Source organism: Seriola aureovittata, chromosome 6 (assembly GCF_021018895.1).
Source record: "Seriola aureovittata isolate HTS-2021-v1 ecotype China chromosome 6, ASM2101889v1, whole genome shotgun sequence".
In the NCBI taxonomy this organism is placed as follows: domain Eukaryota; kingdom Metazoa; phylum Chordata; class Actinopteri; order Carangiformes; family Carangidae; genus Seriola; species Seriola aureovittata.
Window position 1 is genome coordinate 5,220,998 of NC_079369.1, and position 19,305 is coordinate 5,240,302.

At 38.8% G+C, this 19,305-nt stretch overlaps 1 protein-coding gene across 4 annotated transcripts in view; it reads left to right on the top strand.

The window, feature by feature from the left end:
• ect2 (epithelial cell transforming 2) overlaps positions 1-19,305 on the top strand; it is a 42,958-nt gene that overhangs the window by 7,401 nt on the left and 16,252 nt on the right. For all 4 annotated transcript variants that reach the window (XM_056379582.1, XM_056379584.1, XM_056379583.1 and 1 more), the window contains 16 exons: positions 460-642; positions 1,151-1,240; positions 1,627-1,734; positions 3,456-3,529; positions 5,010-5,140; positions 5,860-5,975; positions 6,619-6,681; positions 8,256-8,481; positions 9,980-10,104; positions 11,414-11,533; positions 11,630-11,698; positions 11,967-12,077; positions 13,602-13,698; positions 13,949-14,030; positions 15,146-15,224; positions 16,917-17,036. In XM_056379582.1, the coding sequence (XP_056235557.1) occupies positions 460-642; positions 1,151-1,240; positions 1,627-1,734; positions 3,456-3,529; positions 5,010-5,140; positions 5,860-5,975; positions 6,619-6,681; positions 8,256-8,481; positions 9,980-10,104; positions 11,414-11,533; positions 11,630-11,698; positions 11,967-12,077; positions 13,602-13,698; positions 13,949-14,030; positions 15,146-15,224; positions 16,917-17,036 (1,794 nt within the window). The remainder of the gene's footprint in view (positions 1-459; positions 643-1,150; positions 1,241-1,626; positions 1,735-3,455; positions 3,530-5,009; positions 5,141-5,859; positions 5,976-6,618; positions 6,682-8,255; positions 8,482-9,979; positions 10,105-11,413; positions 11,534-11,629; positions 11,699-11,966; positions 12,078-13,601; positions 13,699-13,948; positions 14,031-15,145; positions 15,225-16,916; positions 17,037-19,305) is intronic.

Consider the following 19,305-nt stretch of genomic DNA (forward strand, 5'->3'; position numbering starts at 1 on the left):
TGACTGGAAGTAAATATTTCACAAAATAACAATGAAAATCTCCATTGAAATTGTGTAAAGACATCTTACTGGCAGCTAATTGTCTAATTGAGTCAGTCCTGGTATGGCTACTGTTTCTTGTGATGCAAAGTATTTCCTGGCTTACACTTCAGTAGGGAAGTAGGTCATCAAAACGATACAAATATTTGGTCTTAAAATTGTTTTGAAGACCATGAAAGGATGGTGATTCCATGTTTTTCTTATTGACAACAATCCTATGAAAACATCAGAACCAACACCAAGCTCTTTTTTGTTTGTAGTTTTTAATTATTCCTGAGAAAATGTACTTATAATGAAATTAATTTATAAATTACCAACAGCCTCACTAACAAGGTTAACAAACCTCTCTTTGGTAATTTGCAGATTAATTGTGCACGTCTCAGTGTTGCATTACTCCGTATTGTGATTCTTCCTCTTCAGGACATCCACACCCCGTGCATAACGACAGATAACGTCCAGGAGTTTGGAGACGAAGAGAACCCTGACTTTGAGACAGTGTTTGTCCTCGCAGACTTTGATTCTCCTGACTATAGCTACCTCTACAAACGCGACAGCCGCATTGTTGGGCCTCCTGTTGTGCTGCACTGTGCTGCAAAGGAAGAAGTAAGTCAATGACTCGCAACATATTTATTTCAACTAAAGGAACTGGGGCATTATAATCTGATTCACAGAAATTGTAATGTAATCTGTATGCAATTAAAGGTATAGTAGGCGTTTCTAATCCAATACACTTTATTGTCAAATTCAGCAAATATCTCCTCACAGTCCACTAGCTGTCCGTTCTCTGTGTGCACTGTAAAAAAAAACCTGCCATGATAGTAATGAAACATAAATAACAATGGAGATATTATCTTGCCAACGTGGTATATAAATATTTTACTTGCTATGGCAGACTTCACATTTCCATTCCCTTCCCTAATTTCCCTTTTAAATGACATGTCTTTGCTTGTCAAATGTTACTCGTCTGTCATATATGCTCCTTTATGGAATTACACCACAGAATAGTTGGATTGGCCATTGGGACAAATCTTGGTTGGCCGTTGCAATGCTCAGACATTTTTTATTTATTTTTTATTTTTTGCACTGAATTTTGCTTTTCTTTTCCCCACAGCCTCTACAGTTTTCATGTCGTCCTCTCTATTCCACCACCATGCTTAACCTGTCACTGTGTTTCACTGGCTTCAGGAACAAAGAGGAAATGGTGAGTATATTAACTTACCATTATTCAACTTTAACTTTTTAATAGCGGGATGATAACTTGGGTATTTTGTTCTTAATCCTTCTTTGTAGAAAGGTCCGTGTTGTAATACAACTTACTTTTCTAAACCACACAATACTCTTTTGGGGAACATAATTCCAGTTGCACTGATATGGTTTTTAATTTAGTACATAAAGTGCAGTGGACTGCTTTCTGTGGCTCATCAAGTAGTTTACCTTGACGAAAGGATGAGGGTTTGCTGGTTTGCAGAAAACACACTAAGAGTCAGAAACGGCTTTGTGTCTCGTAACCAGTGTGGCATATTCCGTGATATTTATTTTTCCCTTTTTGTGCTAACTTTGTGTGTGGTATTTTTGTTGTCCATGTAGAAGAACTTGGTGAACTTGGTTCATCACATGGGTGGGACCATCCGGAAAGACTTCAGCACCAAGGTCACTCATCTCATCGCCTACTCCACTCATGGGGAGAAATACAGGGTACGTTTACTGTTTTTACTTTTTTGTTTGTTTACTCTGAGCATGCACTCTTTCTACTCTGTCTTTATTTGACATTAATAGCACTCTGCAGTAGGGCTGAGCGATATTGTTAAAAATGTAAATCTATGTTAAAACCTTTTATATACAATGTATATCCTAGTTTTTAAGAAATACATCAGGTCTATATATTTAAATTGTTAAAACTTCAGAAACAATTAGACAAATTAAGAAATAAAGGCAAAAAGACCTTAAATATACATTAAAACATGTTAAGATCACCTCAATGATGATATGCTTTTGTATGGCAGACAGAAATATCATGAATAAATCATCAATATTTGATATTTATTCCCCTAAGCCTAATGTCCAGAACTGCTGAATACAAATAGTCCAATATTTTACGAGAGTAGTGGAATAATTAAAGCCCTTTCTCTTTTGTCATCATTATTCATTTATCCTAACGTGTGTTTGTGCGAAACATTGATATTGTATCTGCCATTTTTATTCAGTACATTTGGCTTTTACTGAGGAGACTGGCAGAATGGAAGAACAGAAAATAACAACATAAATGTTTGTTTTACTTCTGTAGTGTTTCTGCGGTATTCACTCATTGGTGGTGGGTTGACGCAAAAAGAATAATGGCAGCACTCCCCAAAATTCACTGCCCTCAACAATCCATCAATCAAAAATAGTGCTGACACAGAAACGTGTACTGTAACTTAAAACGGATCAATGTGAAGGAAATGAAATGAAGGAACCAAAATGAAAATCAAACCTGAAACTTTACCAACTCAAAATACAGCAAAACAACAGGGAAGCAACACTTTGTCATGTTTAGAAAGTTGCGATTACAAACCCAGTGATTTCTTTCTTCTTTTTTTTTAGCTGGGTTTTTATTTTACTCGTCTCCTCATCTGGTTGTATTGCACTTTTTCCCCTCTCTGGTTGAATAAACCGAATGAGCAAGAAATCATGTGAGGTTCCTCTCACCCTAGCTTGAAGTGTCTCTGTCTAATGTCAGAAAGTGCTAATTTAAATCCCAGTTGGATACTTTTAAAACTGAGTTCAATACATGGCCCCCTTCATAGGGATACACAGAGACAAAGGGATGGATGGGTGAAGAGATTGACACTAATCTGTCTTTTCTCTTCTTAATATTATATTTGTTTTCTTTCTGCCCCCCCCCCCAAGTTACTACCTTCACTTTTTTTCACCTCACCCCCTCCCCTCTTCCTCCAGATAATCTTGTGGAAGTCTACCCCCTCCTCTCAGTTATGGCCTTAAATTCTTTTCCCCTCACCACCTTTTCTTTTTCCTCTTCAAGTCTTGTGGTGCGTTCAGAACAAGACAAAATGCTGTTGGAACTTAAGGAACTCAAGGCTGTTTTGTATTTGAAAGTGTGATGCTAACTTAAAAAAATGGGAAGGGGGGGTGAAACACTGAGCATCTCATATTTTTTTCTGTCTGAAGTGAAAACTGTTATTCTGAGTGACAAGTCGATCAGGAGTAATGAAAATAGCCTGGGGAGATTGTTGTACTGTGAGCACTGACAGTGGAACTATTTGATGGACTTATAGTTATGAATTTGTGCAGAGATAAATGTCATGCCCTCTTTTGTGTTATTATGTCTCCCTCCGTCTACCTCATCTCTTGGCTGCATATTACTCATTGTGTTTTGTGTCCACCCTCTTTACTATGTCTTACTGTGCCTCATCTCTCAGCTGGCAGTGTGTCTGGGGACGCCCATCCTCACTCCATCATGGATTCTGAAGGCATGGGAGAGAAGAGATGATGTGTAAGTTGAAAATCCTTGAAGGTAACATGAAACCTTGTGCTGTTGAAACTTGCAAATGAAAATTAGGGTGTGTGAATGTCAAAGGTTGATTGGGTGCAGGAATTCTGATGTCCAGATTCACTAAGCTCCGACTTGAACTCTCTTAATCTTCAACAAAGAGCAGTGTACAAAGCACTTAGGTAGCAGTTTCTCATTTTTAGCCAGCGTCACTGGTTATAATGACAAGTGGCAGCAGGTTATATGAGCTCTTACTGCAGACCAAAGTGAAGCTTTGCTGCTTTGTGTGCTCTCTGCAAGCCAGTATCTGTATTGAGTAAAAGATTTCCCATGAGGGAAGAAACTTCACTCTAATGCTGCTGTGCAGCTGCGCAGGTTCTTCTGTAAATCCAACAGCTACAGCAGAGTTGGATGTCTTCTCTCTAGGTGATTGTGTCATGTCACTTTCAGGGTTGGAACTTCTGAGTTAAACTGTTATTCATATGGATTTAGCTGCTTAGGAAAAATAAATTGTGTTGAATTTAGAAGGCTTCACCAGTTTTTTCAATATGCCAGATTTCATATCCTGTTAACATTGCATATATACTCTCGCTATGTAAGAATAAGTATTGGGTTGGACTTGGTGTCACCCAGTATTCAATGACTCGAAGTGGGATCAGGGTCCAATAACCTTGATAGGGACACCCATTACAAAATTTTACAGTGAACCATCTGTCACATGTTCGCTTTTGTTCTCATTGTCTGTAACGACAAATTCGGGAAAGCCAAATTCTGGCACTGCTCAGGAGGTGAAATGAAACATTTCAGGTAGTTTCAAGACTGGCAACAGTGCTCGATAATTACAATTTTTGTTTGACAAAGACGACCATTTCAAATAAAGAAGTACAATGGAGAACTCTTGTTGGACAAATGAAGATATCCAAGGCCTCACTGGCTACAAGAGGAGGCCATTCAGAGGGAAGGGAGTTGGCTGAATAAAAAAAAAAACTACAAAGTGAAAACATATTTTTAGAATATTTTGCAAATTGATTTAAAAATCAAAAACTGAAATTGTATTTACAAGAGTATTCAGAACTATAATTCAGTATTATGTAGAAGCCCCTTTGGAAGCTATTACAGCTTCTTCTTGGGTAAGTCTCTACAAGCTTTGCACACCTGGATTTGTGCAGTTTAACCCATTCTGTTCTATTTAATAATAAATTACAATAAATAAAATTTATTCTGCATCTAGCAATTACAAAGGACCAAAATTACTCAAGTGTGAAGACAGTGTCTCAATGGAATTTTACAATTTATACTTGATCTACACATAGATCCTGTGAACATATTTTTGCAGGAGACTTTGAACTTGACAGTATTATGACCTTACACTTTCACCAGCATTTTTTGTGTGAGCTAGAAGGTTATGTTGAACACAAACCCATATGTGGAAATGATGGCATGGTTTGAGATCACCTTGTTCCTCCCACCCTCATGTGTTAAGGTACTTCCACGCAGGAGAAGAGGAGTTTCGAACAGAGTTCAAAGTGCCTCCTTTCCAGGACTGCATCCTCAGCTTTTTGGGTTTCTCAGAGGAAGATAAGGCCAACATGGAGGAGAGGACTCTTAAACATGGTTAGTGCTGCAGCACACAGTGATCTCTTGTAATGTCTCCGTAGCAGTAAGCTGTTGCCTTTTGCTGCTACAGTAACAACAGCTTTGAAGTCCTCAAGCAGATAGTATGGCAGGCACTTCATGATTGTAAACCCTACAAGCAGAGAATATATGGCCAGTCCACCACCACAAGTCCCTGCAGACAGCATTTATTCAAGTTGAAGACATGTAAAGCAACAGTAGCACTGAAATGTAAAGCCCATAAGAGCATGGAAACCTAAAAAATCAATCAGTCGATTTCAGTCTGATCGAGCATGCATTCCACTTGCTGAAGGCATGACTAAAAGCAGAGGCAACCCACAACAAGCAAGAGCTGGAGGTGGATGTAGTGAAGTCCTGGGGGAGCATTACAGGAAATATATAAAGCATGTGGTGACTTCAGGCTGTCATGGACTACAAAGGGATTTTTCACAAAATATGAAATGTGATGTTTTTGTTTGACTGCATGTATATCTGTCAAACTACTGTTAAACCCTTAAACTTTTAAATGGTTTTATATCTCCCTCACAGTTCTCTCTACGTTGATGTAAACCTATCCAAATTAAAACAGGAACCTTTTTTTTTCAAATTGACTGTGCTGAAGCACAGTCTAGAAAATCAAAAATACTGGGCCGCAATGTACGTGTATTTATGTGTGTATAATTTTAAGAAGATCACCTCCCTGCTTCTTTGTTTCTAAGGTGGCGGTTACCGTGAGTTTGGAGATGAGAGCTGTACACACATGGTGGTGGAGGAGAACTCGGTAAAGGAGCTGCCATTTTCTCCCTCCAAGAAACTCTTTGTGGTCAAACAGGAGGTAGGCCTTTGGGTTTTATTTGGCATCAACACTGATATTAAATATCTTTTGGAATGTGTCTGTTTTTTAAGATCTGAAAACCACTAAACATCTCTGAATACTCCGTATGCATTTAGCATTTACAACAGAGAAATAGTTAAGTTTGTTCCAGCACTGCTTCTTATGACAATCAAGTTTGATGCCTCTGTGATATTGGTCCAGTGCTATCTTGACATATGAGAATAATTGGAATACCATTTTGCTACAGGATGATACATAAACAATGGGGACAAGAGGAAAATAATGAATCCTCTCAGGTGTTTCCTCTTAAACAGAATTCCAAATGACCATCTGATAAGGATTTCTTTTAGTTTAAACCTCAATTGATACAGTCCCCGCTCTCCCTCTCTGTGTCTGTGTTGTCAGAGAGAGCTATTAATAATAGATTTCCCCTTCCAGCATATGAATAATTTGAACCAAGGTGGAGTAGTAGTTTAGCTGTAGTTATAACAATCAATACAACCCTTTCTTTACTCAGCCAGTTTTATTGTTTTTTAAAGGAAAGTGTATGTCATTATAGTCTCAGAAATCTTTTTTTTTCCCCACCCACTTCTGCCCTAATCCAGCAGTCAGTAAAAACACTTTTCTCTTTTCTCTGTGGCAGTGGTTCTGGGGGAGCATTCAGATGGACGCTCGGGCTGGAGAGTCCATGTACCTCTACGAGAAGGTGGGTATATGATGGGTATTGTTAATGTATGTGTATTAATTCAAGCCAAAATTACTTAGGCTCACCTTAAGGATACTGTAGACTTATAGAACACAGATGTACAGATACAAAAATAAATCGTCTTTGTTTTGTTTGCATTAAATTATATGCAAACAGTATAAAAGCACTAAATTACTCATGCCCTTAAATTATTTGTCACATTAATTTTTTTAATTATTTTTCTTATACTAAAAACTTACTGTACATTTATGTTTCCCCTATTTTTGTTTCAGCACTTATCATTTCTGTTATTATAGTTATTTAATCAGCTTGAAACCAAACCAAGGACCCCTAATCACACTCCTCCTGTTCGCCCAGGAGTGCGAGTTCATTGTCAGGGGTTTTTTGTGCCTTTCTTTTTATTTAAATCTTGAAAGTTAAAGTATAAGGTTTATTTCTCATGATTGTGACAATTGTGGCTCTATTGGTTGTGCTACCTTTGTAATCACCACTCTATTGTAGAAATTTGGGGAAACAAAGACTGACGCAAAATAGTGTATATCAGGGCAAGCAATGTGATCCTCATACAGCTTTCGAAATAAAAGTGATTTTAGATGAATAACGTCAAACACCTTTTCCAAGTCTGACTGAAAGTGAACGCAAATTATCCGCGAGCAATACATTACACTGACTTTTAGGGACCTACATCTGGGACAATTTGCTGGGTGACCTCACTCGATAATACAGGCAAAAAACTGATTTCACTTGATTTGTGTTGATCTGAGATACTTGTCTCTTGGAGTTTCTACCGTCTCCCGGCAGGGAATGCCAATTTAGAGCTTTGGGAACCAAAAACTGCCTGCAGTAAAATTCAGACGGTGTCAGAAGTTTAGGATCAAAGTCTTAGTGTGAATGCTGTTACGACCCATGTCTTCAAACCAGCAAATCAAAATAAAACATGAAAATGACACAGAATACACTGGCCTGTGCGACATGTTGTACATGCTATCTCTGAAAATAAAATAAGAATTAAAAAAACTCACACAAACCAAAACGATGAATGAAAAAGGAAATGAAAGTTGCCACTCTCAAAGAGCTGCATTTTTAAAACATGAGAGCCGCATAGATGGATTGACACATACATAGTCGTGCTCCAATTCACCATGCTTTCATCACACAATCTGGCAGTGTGACAGAGATTGAGCTCAGGATTTTATTAGAGCTGTCTCGCACAGTGTGACATGCAATCAACTTACTCGATCATTGTTGCACAGTATAAAGGCACCTTCAGGGAGTTTCCTAGTGGGCATCTTTATGAAGTTACCACACTTTTTAAGAAACATTTCGACACTGGCCTAGCTTCCATCTGTTACTTAGCACAATTGAGCTCAAGATCCAGTTTAGTCAGAATGTGCCTTCATCACTGATCAACAGATAATTGTATTAATTGCAAATGGTTTTTGCTTCAAGATGTTTTAGTTTTTTTATTTTCCCCCTCACATTTTCCCATGCCAGAATTTGCAAGACAAGCAGCTTGCCCTCTCTTCTTTTTACTTTTATTTATATATTTTTCTTTTTGTCCCTTTATACTTTAGAATGACAGTCCAGCCATGAAGAAGGCAGTGTCCCTCCTGTCCCTCGTAACGCCCAACAGTAACCGCAAGCGTCGGCGTCTGAGGGACACGCTGGCTCAGCTCACCAAGGAGACTGAGATCTCCCCCTTCCCTCCACCGCGCAAAAGGCCGTCAGCGGAGCACTCCCTGTCCATGGGTTCTCTGCTCGACATCTCTAACACCCCTGAGACATGCAAGGCCTTGGCAGGTAAGAGGAAAATGGAACACACCTGTTTGATGGGAATACCAATGCTGGGATATATCTCCATTAAAAATGCAATACCTTTAAAAGATATTCTCTTCTGTATTATGGTTGATTTTCTCTTCTTTATAAGACGGCACTACCACCATTAACCCCTCTTCATTCTAGAAGACAGACTAGGAAATGGTTCAGAAAGCAAAGGAGACAATGCTGTGACCACGAGTAGGCTGATAAGAAGAAGAAGCAAAAACAGGAAAAGCAGGGTTAGGACAGACAGGGAGGAGTGGAGGAAAAGGTCCTACCTGAGTACAAGTATCCTTCAACAACCAGTGGAGGAGCAGCAGCAGCCAAGAACTTCTGCAGGTCAGGCCAGTTTGAGGCTTATAAAAAGTAGTTGTTGGTAAGATGAAAGAACTCTGTGGTAGTGACCAATAAGTCACGCGTCAGTTTTTGCAAGTGGATTATTTCGTTTTTTTTTTCGTGAAGTATTGGATTATATGCATACCACCTGAGTGTAGTGGAGTACAAGCAAGAAGATGGCCCAGCACAGACCAGAGTATCACCTGGCCTGACAGCTCAAGTGTTGTATTAAGTGTGCTGAATTGGCTAAATTAAACCTGAACATTTTAGACATGTGTGAGATGGGATAGGAACAGCAACTACCATACATACAGGCAAACTAGCTAACTTTGGCCTTGAATGGCTAACGAGCCATAGGCATGAGAAATGTTCAAATGGCATGATGATTAATTTTGGTACAGTAAACTTTTACAAACATTTTATGTAAGACTTTTATGCTTAAAATGTTTGATTGCTCATATGGTAAAAGCCAACTCACAGACAGTCAACTTGGTTTAATCTCATCGCTAAAACAAGGTACTGCGAAAAAGGTTTAAGGATCCATTTATATTAAAGAACTGGAGACAAAGTACAATGCAGTGTAACAATACTACAAATCTTTTTTTTTTTTTTTTTTTTTTTTTTTTTTTAAAGTACTGCAGCAAATTATTGATCCATATCAATGTGGCTTTTTACAAGGCAGGTGGATCAATGTCAATATCAAGTCAATTCATCAACTAAATCATTTTTATAGGCCACATAACAAATAAAAAACTGTTTCCCCAAGTCTGCACAGCACACTAGGATGAGAAGGAAAAGGCCTGAACAACATTGTCATCATGATGGGGAAAGCATCATGTTATCCATGTTATTTAAAGCCACAAAGAAACAAAATTTTAGTTTAAGGCTGCGACATAATAAAATATGAAAAAGTGAAGGGGTTCTGATGACTGGTTCCATTTTAGCCCAGATGTCATCTTCATACGTCTATAGATGATGGAAAACTGTAGAAAATCATGTACTATTTTTTTTACTTTGATTCAGCCCTGATTTCACTGAGATTTCTGAAAAACAAAATAGTGGATGGGCACCTAACCGTGTCTGTCTGTGATTCAATGCAGAGTTAAACACTCGCTGTCTTCCTCCCTGCTTGTCTTGTTACCAGAGAGTTCGAAGCCATCCAGGAGTTCGACCCCAGTTGTGACCAAGCAGTCAGCCAGGTGGCAAGTCTCCAAGGAGCTCTACCAGACTGAGAGCAACTATGTAGACATTTTAAGCACCATCCTACAGGTAAGTGTGTGTGTGTGTGTGTGTGTGTCTGTGTGTGTCTGTGTATTTGCACAGTGTGCACTGTATTAACACTCCCTCACTGGTCGGCCTGTTGGTCGCCCCTGACATCAGTTTCAGGCTAAGCTACAACCATTACAGGTGTGTGTGCATGCTTGCTCTTACTTGGCCTGTCTTATCAGTTGGTCCCAGCAGATTCAGACAGCTGACCAGTGAGGAAGAAAATCACCTGTCTGACCACTTCTCTTTCTCCCTCACCCTCAAAACCTTTCACTCTTTTTGCTTCTTTTCTTTACTGGCTTTTTTAGGCTTCCTCCATTTTGTTGTTTCTTCCTTTTCGTTCACTCTGTCTTTCACTGTCTCTCTTTTTCTGCCTCAAACATCTTTCCTTGATTTTTGCCATCTGCCTCTCTTGTAATCTGTCTTCTCTGTTGTACTCTACTGAGGTTTAACTGTTCCATGTCCTCACAACAAGCTGGTGGCTAGCTCCTTGGTGTTCCCTGCCTTGAATCTAAACACAAACTCAACACATGCTCCTAAAATCACCTTAATGATCCTGCTGTAGGTTCTCTGTGCCATTTATCAAAAGAAAACCCACTTGAGGCTGACTCCACAATCCAGTCATCGCTGCATGCTCGTTGTTACAGTTTATAGTTGTACTTAAGTTGATTACTGACTATTTCATAGACAACCCATGTTCCTTTTTCACTTCACAGTTACACAGCTAGTATAAGCCCATGTTCAGATGGGCAGCAGATGGTAGCGTGCTAATTAGACTTCAATATTCAACATGACACAATCGTGCACAGGTTGATTGCAAGAATTTTGGTTAAACTAAAATTAAGCTGTGGCTTTTTCTGTCTTCTGCCACAAATGGTGGTTGTCAAAAATAAAGTAATTACCCTTTAATGAAGAATAAGAGCCAAATAACTCTCCAATTATATAGCTGTGTTTATTTATAGTAATAGTACAAAAAAGGCCATGAGAAATTGTCAGAATATCCTGGAAGATTTCCCTGTATTTGTATGGCACTAACTCAAAAGTAATAGTTATTTATTTAATCTTGGGACATTTTAATGTTTTCCACAGTATGTGTGGCATTGTTTCATTTATTGATTTACATGTGAGTGCAGATAATATCCAGGTTGTGCATCATGCGAGTAGAACCAGTTAATGAACAGGTTCCATCTTGTCACAAATTGACACAAAATGTCAACATACAATTTTGACTTTTATGCAACTTTGTGTAACATATCAGTTCTTTTAATGTATATTTGTGTTCACTTGTCTCATATCCGTTTTTTATGTGAAGCTTTTCAAACATCCATTGGATAGAGAGGGGCAGGTTGGTGGACCCATCCTGGCCCAAGAGGAAATTAAGACGATATTTGGCAGCATCCCAGACATCTACGAGGTTCACACCAGAATAAAGGTAGTATGTCCAAAGGACCAAATTATATTGATTTTGTAATTGTTGACCTGGTGTTGTTGACCTGTTATTTTCTATATGTGATGGTTTTTCCATCAGCATGACCTTGAGGAACTCCTGACAGACTGGCGCGAGGAAAGGAGTGTGGGAGACATCATTCTCAAATATGTGAGTTAAAACAAATATATTAATATGCAGTTGTAGTTTTAATTATCAGTCATTTATATGAGGCTTGACCACTTCTGGGGGTAATGGGGTATTGAGAATGGGCTTCCAGTTACAGAAAGGGATGTAAGTACAGTGACATCGTGAATTATTCCTTGAAACTAGTTTGAAAACAACTTTAAACAACTTTTTTTAAAAACAAAAAGCCTCCTTCTTGTATCTGTGTTCTTCCTATTGACATTTCTGACCCATCCCCATCTTCTCTTTCCAGTCTAAAGAGTTGGTGAAGGCCTACCCACCCTTTGTCAACTTTTTTGAAATGAGCAAGGAGACTGTTGTTCGGTGTGAGAAACAAAAGCCACGCTTTCATGCTTTTCTCAAGGTATGACCTTTTCATTTGCACCACAAAGAGTGACAAAGAAAAGAAAAACAAACGCAGGAAAACCCTTTGATATCTCCTTTTTACCTCCTCTTGGGCTCCCAACTGCAAGGTTCAGAATTATTGGTCCACTACTATTGGAGATTTTATGTATCAGTGCTTTTGCATGCAGTTTGGATACAGAGTTACAGTAAACTAAGTCAAGTTGATTTCTTAAATGTCATGTATATAAGAAACCTTGTTTACATAATCTCGGTAGGTGATCAGAAACCTGATTTTCTAGCTAGATTTCTCCTGGAGAATGCAGATTTCTGGGCTTTGGTTTGTAATTGTCTTTTTATATGTATACATGTGCAGGACAAAAGGCCTTAGGCAGAGAAAGTAACGGTGTGATAGCTGAGCAGTGGGATGGAAGAAAAGATAATTACACATAGCAATGCGTCCTTTCTTTGTGTTTAAAACACTTCCATCCCACATCTGATGAAAATTTAATCTAACAGTAAGTAGCTTTTCAAAGTTTAAATAAGTTTCCAGACCCGAGCATTTGACTGAGTGTTGAATTCAGACAATTTCACTCTGAGGAGAAACTGTGCCTCCACCGAGCCTGTGCTCTCACTGTGCTGTCAGTCTTCTGCAGCACACACATCAAGTTAGAAAGTAGTATTTTGTGTCACTTCTACAGTTAAAATAAGTTTGTAATGTTTCCAAAATAAAGTTGGAATAAGATGGAAATCTGATCAATCACCAAAGACAGGGCGACTAGTAGTCAGCAGTTCAAGCTATTTGTCTTAGCACCTTTTATTATATTGATTTAATTAATTAAATATGTATTTTTGGTGGCATCAGAACATGGTTAGAGTTTAAGGGCTGAGAGAGAATGCTTATAAGTAACAGTGGTAACACTTTACTTACATTACAGAGAAATAGAAAACTGGAACAATAAGCTTTTAAAATATAAATTTTAAGTGCACGAACAAGGCCAGTTGCCTGTTATTGACACCGTCAAGAACGGTAATCATTCTGACTGTGTCGGAAAATACAGCATGGACTGTCTGAACATTTTGTTAATTTATTTCAACGCAGTATGACAACTTAATAACTTGTAACACCAACTGAATAACTTTATGAAATAAATGATAAATTAAAAAAATTATCAATAGAATCAAATATCACTGCAAAAATAAACAGGCGTACAGACTAATAGCCTAAAAAAGCTTTTCTGAGGTCTAAAAGCAAACAATATAAATATGAAACAAATAGATCAATTTTCCAACATGTTGTGAAATCCATGCTGTGAAGAATTGAGGCTGTTTTGAGAGCAAGGGCGGCTCTACCCAGTACAGTATGTATGTAGCCCTTTTTAATCTCTGTATTTTCACCCAGACATCCCTGTTAACTGTGGGTTGTTCATTTAAAGGTGCATAGTATTGTCAAAGTGGGCATGTAGTGCAAACTTTTGTTTCCCATTTCAGTGTGTCAGTAAGGTTTACACAAAGACACGTAACATTAATGCTTTGATTTTTACAGATCAACCAATCCAAGCCAGAGTGTGGCAGGCAGACACTGGTGGAGCTGCTCATCAGACCTGTACAGAGGCTGCCTAGTGTGGCTCTTCTTCTTAACGGTAACACACAAATATGCACTTGCATACACATCACTTTGTTACAACCATTAAGACAAAAAGATTTTTTGTGCTAATTACATCGTACCTTGTACTTTTCTCCTTATATTTCTCCTTTCATACCGGCCTCCTATCTCCTGTCTGTAATTTCCCTTCTTGCGTATTCTTTCCTACTCATCTTCCTCTAAATGATTTTCATCTCTTCCTGCCCGTCTGCCTCCTTGCAAACTTTGTCTTTCTTCCACCATTGCAGATATCAAGAAACATACGGCCGATGACAACCCTGATAAGATAACACTGGAGAAAGCAATTGATTCTCTGAAAGAAGTCATGACGTGAGTTGGCGTGACCTTACCCTTTCTTTTGTGAGGACGACACAGCCAGCATTGTTTGATCATTTTCAACACCTTACGTGAACTCTCTCCTATCATCGTAAGCCTTGACCAGTATGTAGGTTCAACTTGGAATAATTGACCATTGTTGAGCCAGGATTTAGCAAGAAAGACTTTTAAGGCTTGACGGACTCACTGAATCACAGTTGTACACCTGCTTATTCGTGCAATTATGCAATCAGCCAGGGATCATGTGGCAGCAGTCCATAAAATCATGCAGATACAGGACAGGAACTTCAGTTAATGTTCACATCAAACATCAGAAATAGGAAAATTGTGGACTGAGTGACTTTGACAAAGCGTGATTGTTGATGCCAGACAGGCTGGCTGGATTTCTGAAAGTGCTGATCTCCTGGGAATTTCACATATGACAGTCTCACACCACACACCAGCCTACACATTGAACCTTGAGGGGAGTGTGTTACCACAGCGGGGCACCCTGTCTGGTTCCGCTGCCGTCAGTAGAGATGTTCTGATACCTTTGTTTCCTTCCCAACACCAATCTGGTGGGAGTTGCAAAGAAGAACTGATTTCTAGGAAAACTGCAGTTTTATCCGGATGTGAACTTATAAAGTTTATTAATAAATTACATTGTATTGGATCAGCGCATAGACTTGTGTGCTTGCCAATACTTGTATTTTAGGCAGCATTGGAGGCATTTCCAATACTAGTATCGATATTGGATAAACTCTAGCTGTCAGCCAAGTCAAGGCTGCAGTGGACACAGCTTGACCAAAGCTGGACTGTTGAAGACTGGATAAATGTAGCCTGGTCTGATGAATCTTATATTTTTGTTAGATATAGATTTTTTATTTTTTTGTTTTTTTTCTGCACCTTTTTTGACCCTTAATATAATAATAGTTTCTTATTTACTACTTTAAAAAAGTAACCTAGTGGGTTGCAAAACACAAAGACAGCTGATGGATTATCAAAGTAGTTGTTGATAATCATTTTAGGTTATGGGTTAATTGTTTTAGCAAAAGTGAGACAAACAATAACAACTTTTTTCTTCTACTTTCCCTCCATTCTTTCTTCTCCTCTCTTTTCCTCCCAACCAGTCACATCAATGAGGACAAGAGGAAGACAGAAGGCCAGAAGCAGATCTTTGATGTTGTGTATGAAGTTGATGGCTGTCCTGTAAGTTTTAGAACTGCTGCTGTTTGCATTCATGCGCTTGTCAAGCCATAGTGGGAAACTGGATTCTCTTCTTCACCAAAGTATTCAGACACTTTGCTGCGACTCTCCAAATTGCGGTGACGTGCATCCTCTTTGCTGTAATTATTTATTGGATGTGTCTAGAACCTGATTGGAGTCCATCTGTGGCAAATTGAACTGACTGGACATAGTTTAGAAAAGCACACATCTGTGTATATAAGGTCCCAGAATTCACACTACAAGTCAGAACAGAAACCAAGCCATGAAGACCAGTGAACACTCTGTAGACATCTGTGGTAAAATCATGGTGAGGCATAGATCAGGGCAAGGATAGATGAGGTCTGTAGATGAGACCTGCATAATGTTCAGTAGGAATGTTGTACCATTCATTCTTGCAGATCTCCTTTAGTCCAGCCATATTCTTAGGATGTCTAGTGTGAACGACTTCCCACCTGCGCTTCAGCAGGTGGACAGACATCCTGAATTCATTTTCCCCTCAATGATGACAAGCCGTCCAGGATCAGAGGCCGTAAAGCAGCCCCACATCATGATGCTCCATCCATGGTACTTGACTGTTGGGAGGATGTTTTCATGTCGGTATACAGTGCCCTTTTTACGCCATACATAGTGGTCTGCGTTCTTCCCAAACAAGTCAACCCCTTGTTTAATCAACGCACAAAACATTTTCCCAGTAGTGCTGTGGAGTTTCAAGGTGCTCTTTGTTAAACTTCAGGGACGCTGTGATGATTTTTGTACGCTGTGGCAGCGGCTTCCTCTGTGGTGTCCATGGTAGGACAATATGCTCCATGCAACCATACACCACGCTCTCCATATACATCAAACAGATGTTAAGCACCTCCAGTGATGCCTCTAAGCCTGTAGCTGTTACTCTGGAGTCCTTTTTTTTTTACCTCATTGAGTATTCTGCATTGTATCTTAAGAATCATCATTGCTGGGCGCCCACTTCTAGGGAGAGTAGACAGAACTAAATTGTCTCATTTTATAGAGAGTTTGTCTGACTGTAAACTGATGAATATCTTAAGTCTTTCAGATTACTTTGTAACCCTTTCAGCTTTATGAAAATCAACAATTCCTGATAAAAGTCTTCTGAGATCTGTGTTTTGTGGGTCATTGCTCACATCAGCAGATGTTTCTTGTGAATAGCAAACTCAACCTGAGTTTTGGGGTGTTTTTATTTTTACTATGTCAGAATAGCTCTAACACCACAGCTCCAATTTGGTTTTATTGACGTTTGCTAAGTTCAGACTCCAATTAGCTTTTGTTTATGTCATTAGCCTCGGGGTTCACATATTTTTTCCAATCTACACTGTGAATGTTTGAATGATGTTTTCTATATGGACAAGAACAATACAATAATTTGTGTGTTATTAGTTGAAATAGATTCTGTTTGTTCATAATTGTAACTTATATGAAGATCTGACCAAATTTAACACAATTTTCTGCATAAATCGGATAATTCCAGAGGGTTTACTTCCTTTGTCTTGCCACAGACTCCTAAGTGCCTGTTCTGCACTGTATATAATTTAGTAAACAGGATAGTCAATTATGAGAGAAAACATTAGAACAATGGAAAAGCTTAAGATACTGAGGGAATGGTATTAACTTCAATTTAAACAGCAAAAATCCAATATGGGTCTTTTGTCTTTCCTGCAGGCCAACTTGCTGTCATCCCATCGTAGTCTGGTTCACCGAGTAGAAACAATCGCCCTGGGAGACCAGCCATGTGACCGTGGAGAACATGTTACACTCTTCCTCTTCAATGACTGCCTTGAGGTGTGAATACACAAAAACACTAATGAAGTTTTGACCATATTCACACATAATTTAGCTGTTTAATTTACCATAGACTAATCTTAAGGTTTTCCTACTGCACTGACATGCACCGACATGCACTGACTCACCTTACTCCTCTCCTGCCTTCACCTAATTGTGAAGTTTGGTTTTTTTTTTTTTTCTTCTTCTTCTTCTTCTTAAGACCTGGTCACGCAACATTTAAAACTTCAAAACCATCTTGATGGTACTGACGTTTGAGGGAATGGAGAGCTAGAGAATTCAAAATACAGTAGGTCAAAATAGGTATAATTAAGTTGGTTAGTTTTAGTCAGTTAATTGTTCCCAAAGCTAGTTCACCAACTAACTCTTCAAGTAAACTCTACGTCATCAATCTTTTAAAACTACATATTTCACGAAAATACACAAATGAATTTTTCCGTGCCATTTTCTGGTGTGACCAGGCATTAGAGATGCATTTTAAGATCAGTTTGTAATAGCATTTTTGTATTAAAGCTTGCATGTCTGCCATTAGTCTGCCATAACTGTCATTATTTGCTGTTTGTTGACATCAAATTCAAACATGTTTTTTAAAGCTTCCATGTTTGCGCATAACTCTTTCTATTAAATTATATTATTGTAAATTGCTGAAAAGTCGTTTTAGCACTAGATTGTGTATTTTTTGTGAAAGATGCAAAAGAAAAGATTTCATCAAATTGCAGTCAACACCTTCCCACTTATTCATGCAGTTATCTAGTCAGCCTGTTATGTGGAAGCACTGCACTATGTCAAATCCTGCAGATACAGGTCAGGAGCTTCAGTTAATGTTCACATGGGAGAAAAATGTGATCTCAGTGACTTTGACCACGGCATGATTGTTGTTGCCAGACGGGCTGGTTTTAGTGTTTCTGAAACTGCTGATCTCCTGGGATTCTCTCAAACAAGAGCCTCTAGAGTTTACTCAGTGCTGCCAGAAACAAAAACCATAACACAAGGAGTAGTAGTTCTTTTGGGAGGTCACTCTCTCATCAACAAGGTATTTCTATCCAGTCACCAGAAATGAATCCCATAGAAAACCTTTGCGATGTGGTAGAACAGGAGATAGGCAGCATGAATGTGCAACTGACAAATCTGCAGAAATTATGTGATGCAATCATAAATATGAACCAGACTCTCATGGGAATGTTCCCAGCATTTTGTTGAATCTAGCCCACAAAGAACTGATGCTGTTTTGAGAGGAGAGGGAGGCCCCTACCCAGTATTGGTATGGTGTTCCTTATAAAGTGATCAGTGAGTGTATTTGAGACCCCTGGACTGTGTTCAGTGCAATTTCAGATCTTTGGAAGGTCATATTAAGTGCTGTATGTCATATTATGCACTAAGCTGTAAACTGTAGTCAAAACAGCTGCATGCCTTTTACAATAGGTGTGTGATTTCAGCTTGAAATATTAAGCATGAAATATACAATTGTAGAGGATGGTAAAGAAGAAAGATAATTTTGAGAGTAGAGGGAGATCCTAGTATTAAGTCCCTAAAAAGTGCACAGTGAGTGTATATGTGATACACATTTGGTATGTTGGTTGTAGTTTGGGTATGCAGTGCAATATCCTACGTCCTACACCTTCTCACTATGATGTTTGTAAAGGGAAACTCAGCATATTCTTAAATACATGCTGAGGTTCTTGTGCACATTCAGTGGCGAGGAGGAAAGGATCTTTTGGCAAAGTAACAAGATAAAAAATGTGATCAATTTATGTGTGTGCAGTCTATCATTGCTGACACAGTCAGTATGTGTTAATTAGCAGAAGGGCAGCATAAGAACAGGGCAGACAATCATGAAAGAGATGAGGTGGGTGGTGGGGTTGTTTCAGGACTGTCAGCGACACCTCCTAATGAGCCTGTGTGTGCGTGTGTGTTGATCAGCCACACACATGGATTTCTGACAGTTTGACATGTAGTCCTTTATGTATATTGAGTGAATCTTGTGTTAGAGTGGGTGGCCTCATTATTTCCCTCCATCATCTCTAGTCATTGATTAACTTCTGTGTTCATATAATCACACTCACCCTCTTCACTCACACTGCCAAAATAACAATGACCTGTAATGTAGTGTCCTATTTTATCCTCTCCTCCATTTCTTGCTTTTCCTCTTTCCCTCCTTTCTCTTTCATCTTTCTCAGCTCCTAATTAATGTGACATTAATGAGTTGCATCGTTTACCTCTATGAATGCCTCATTGATTTATTGCTAAGTAAACACTAGCAGCTTCACCT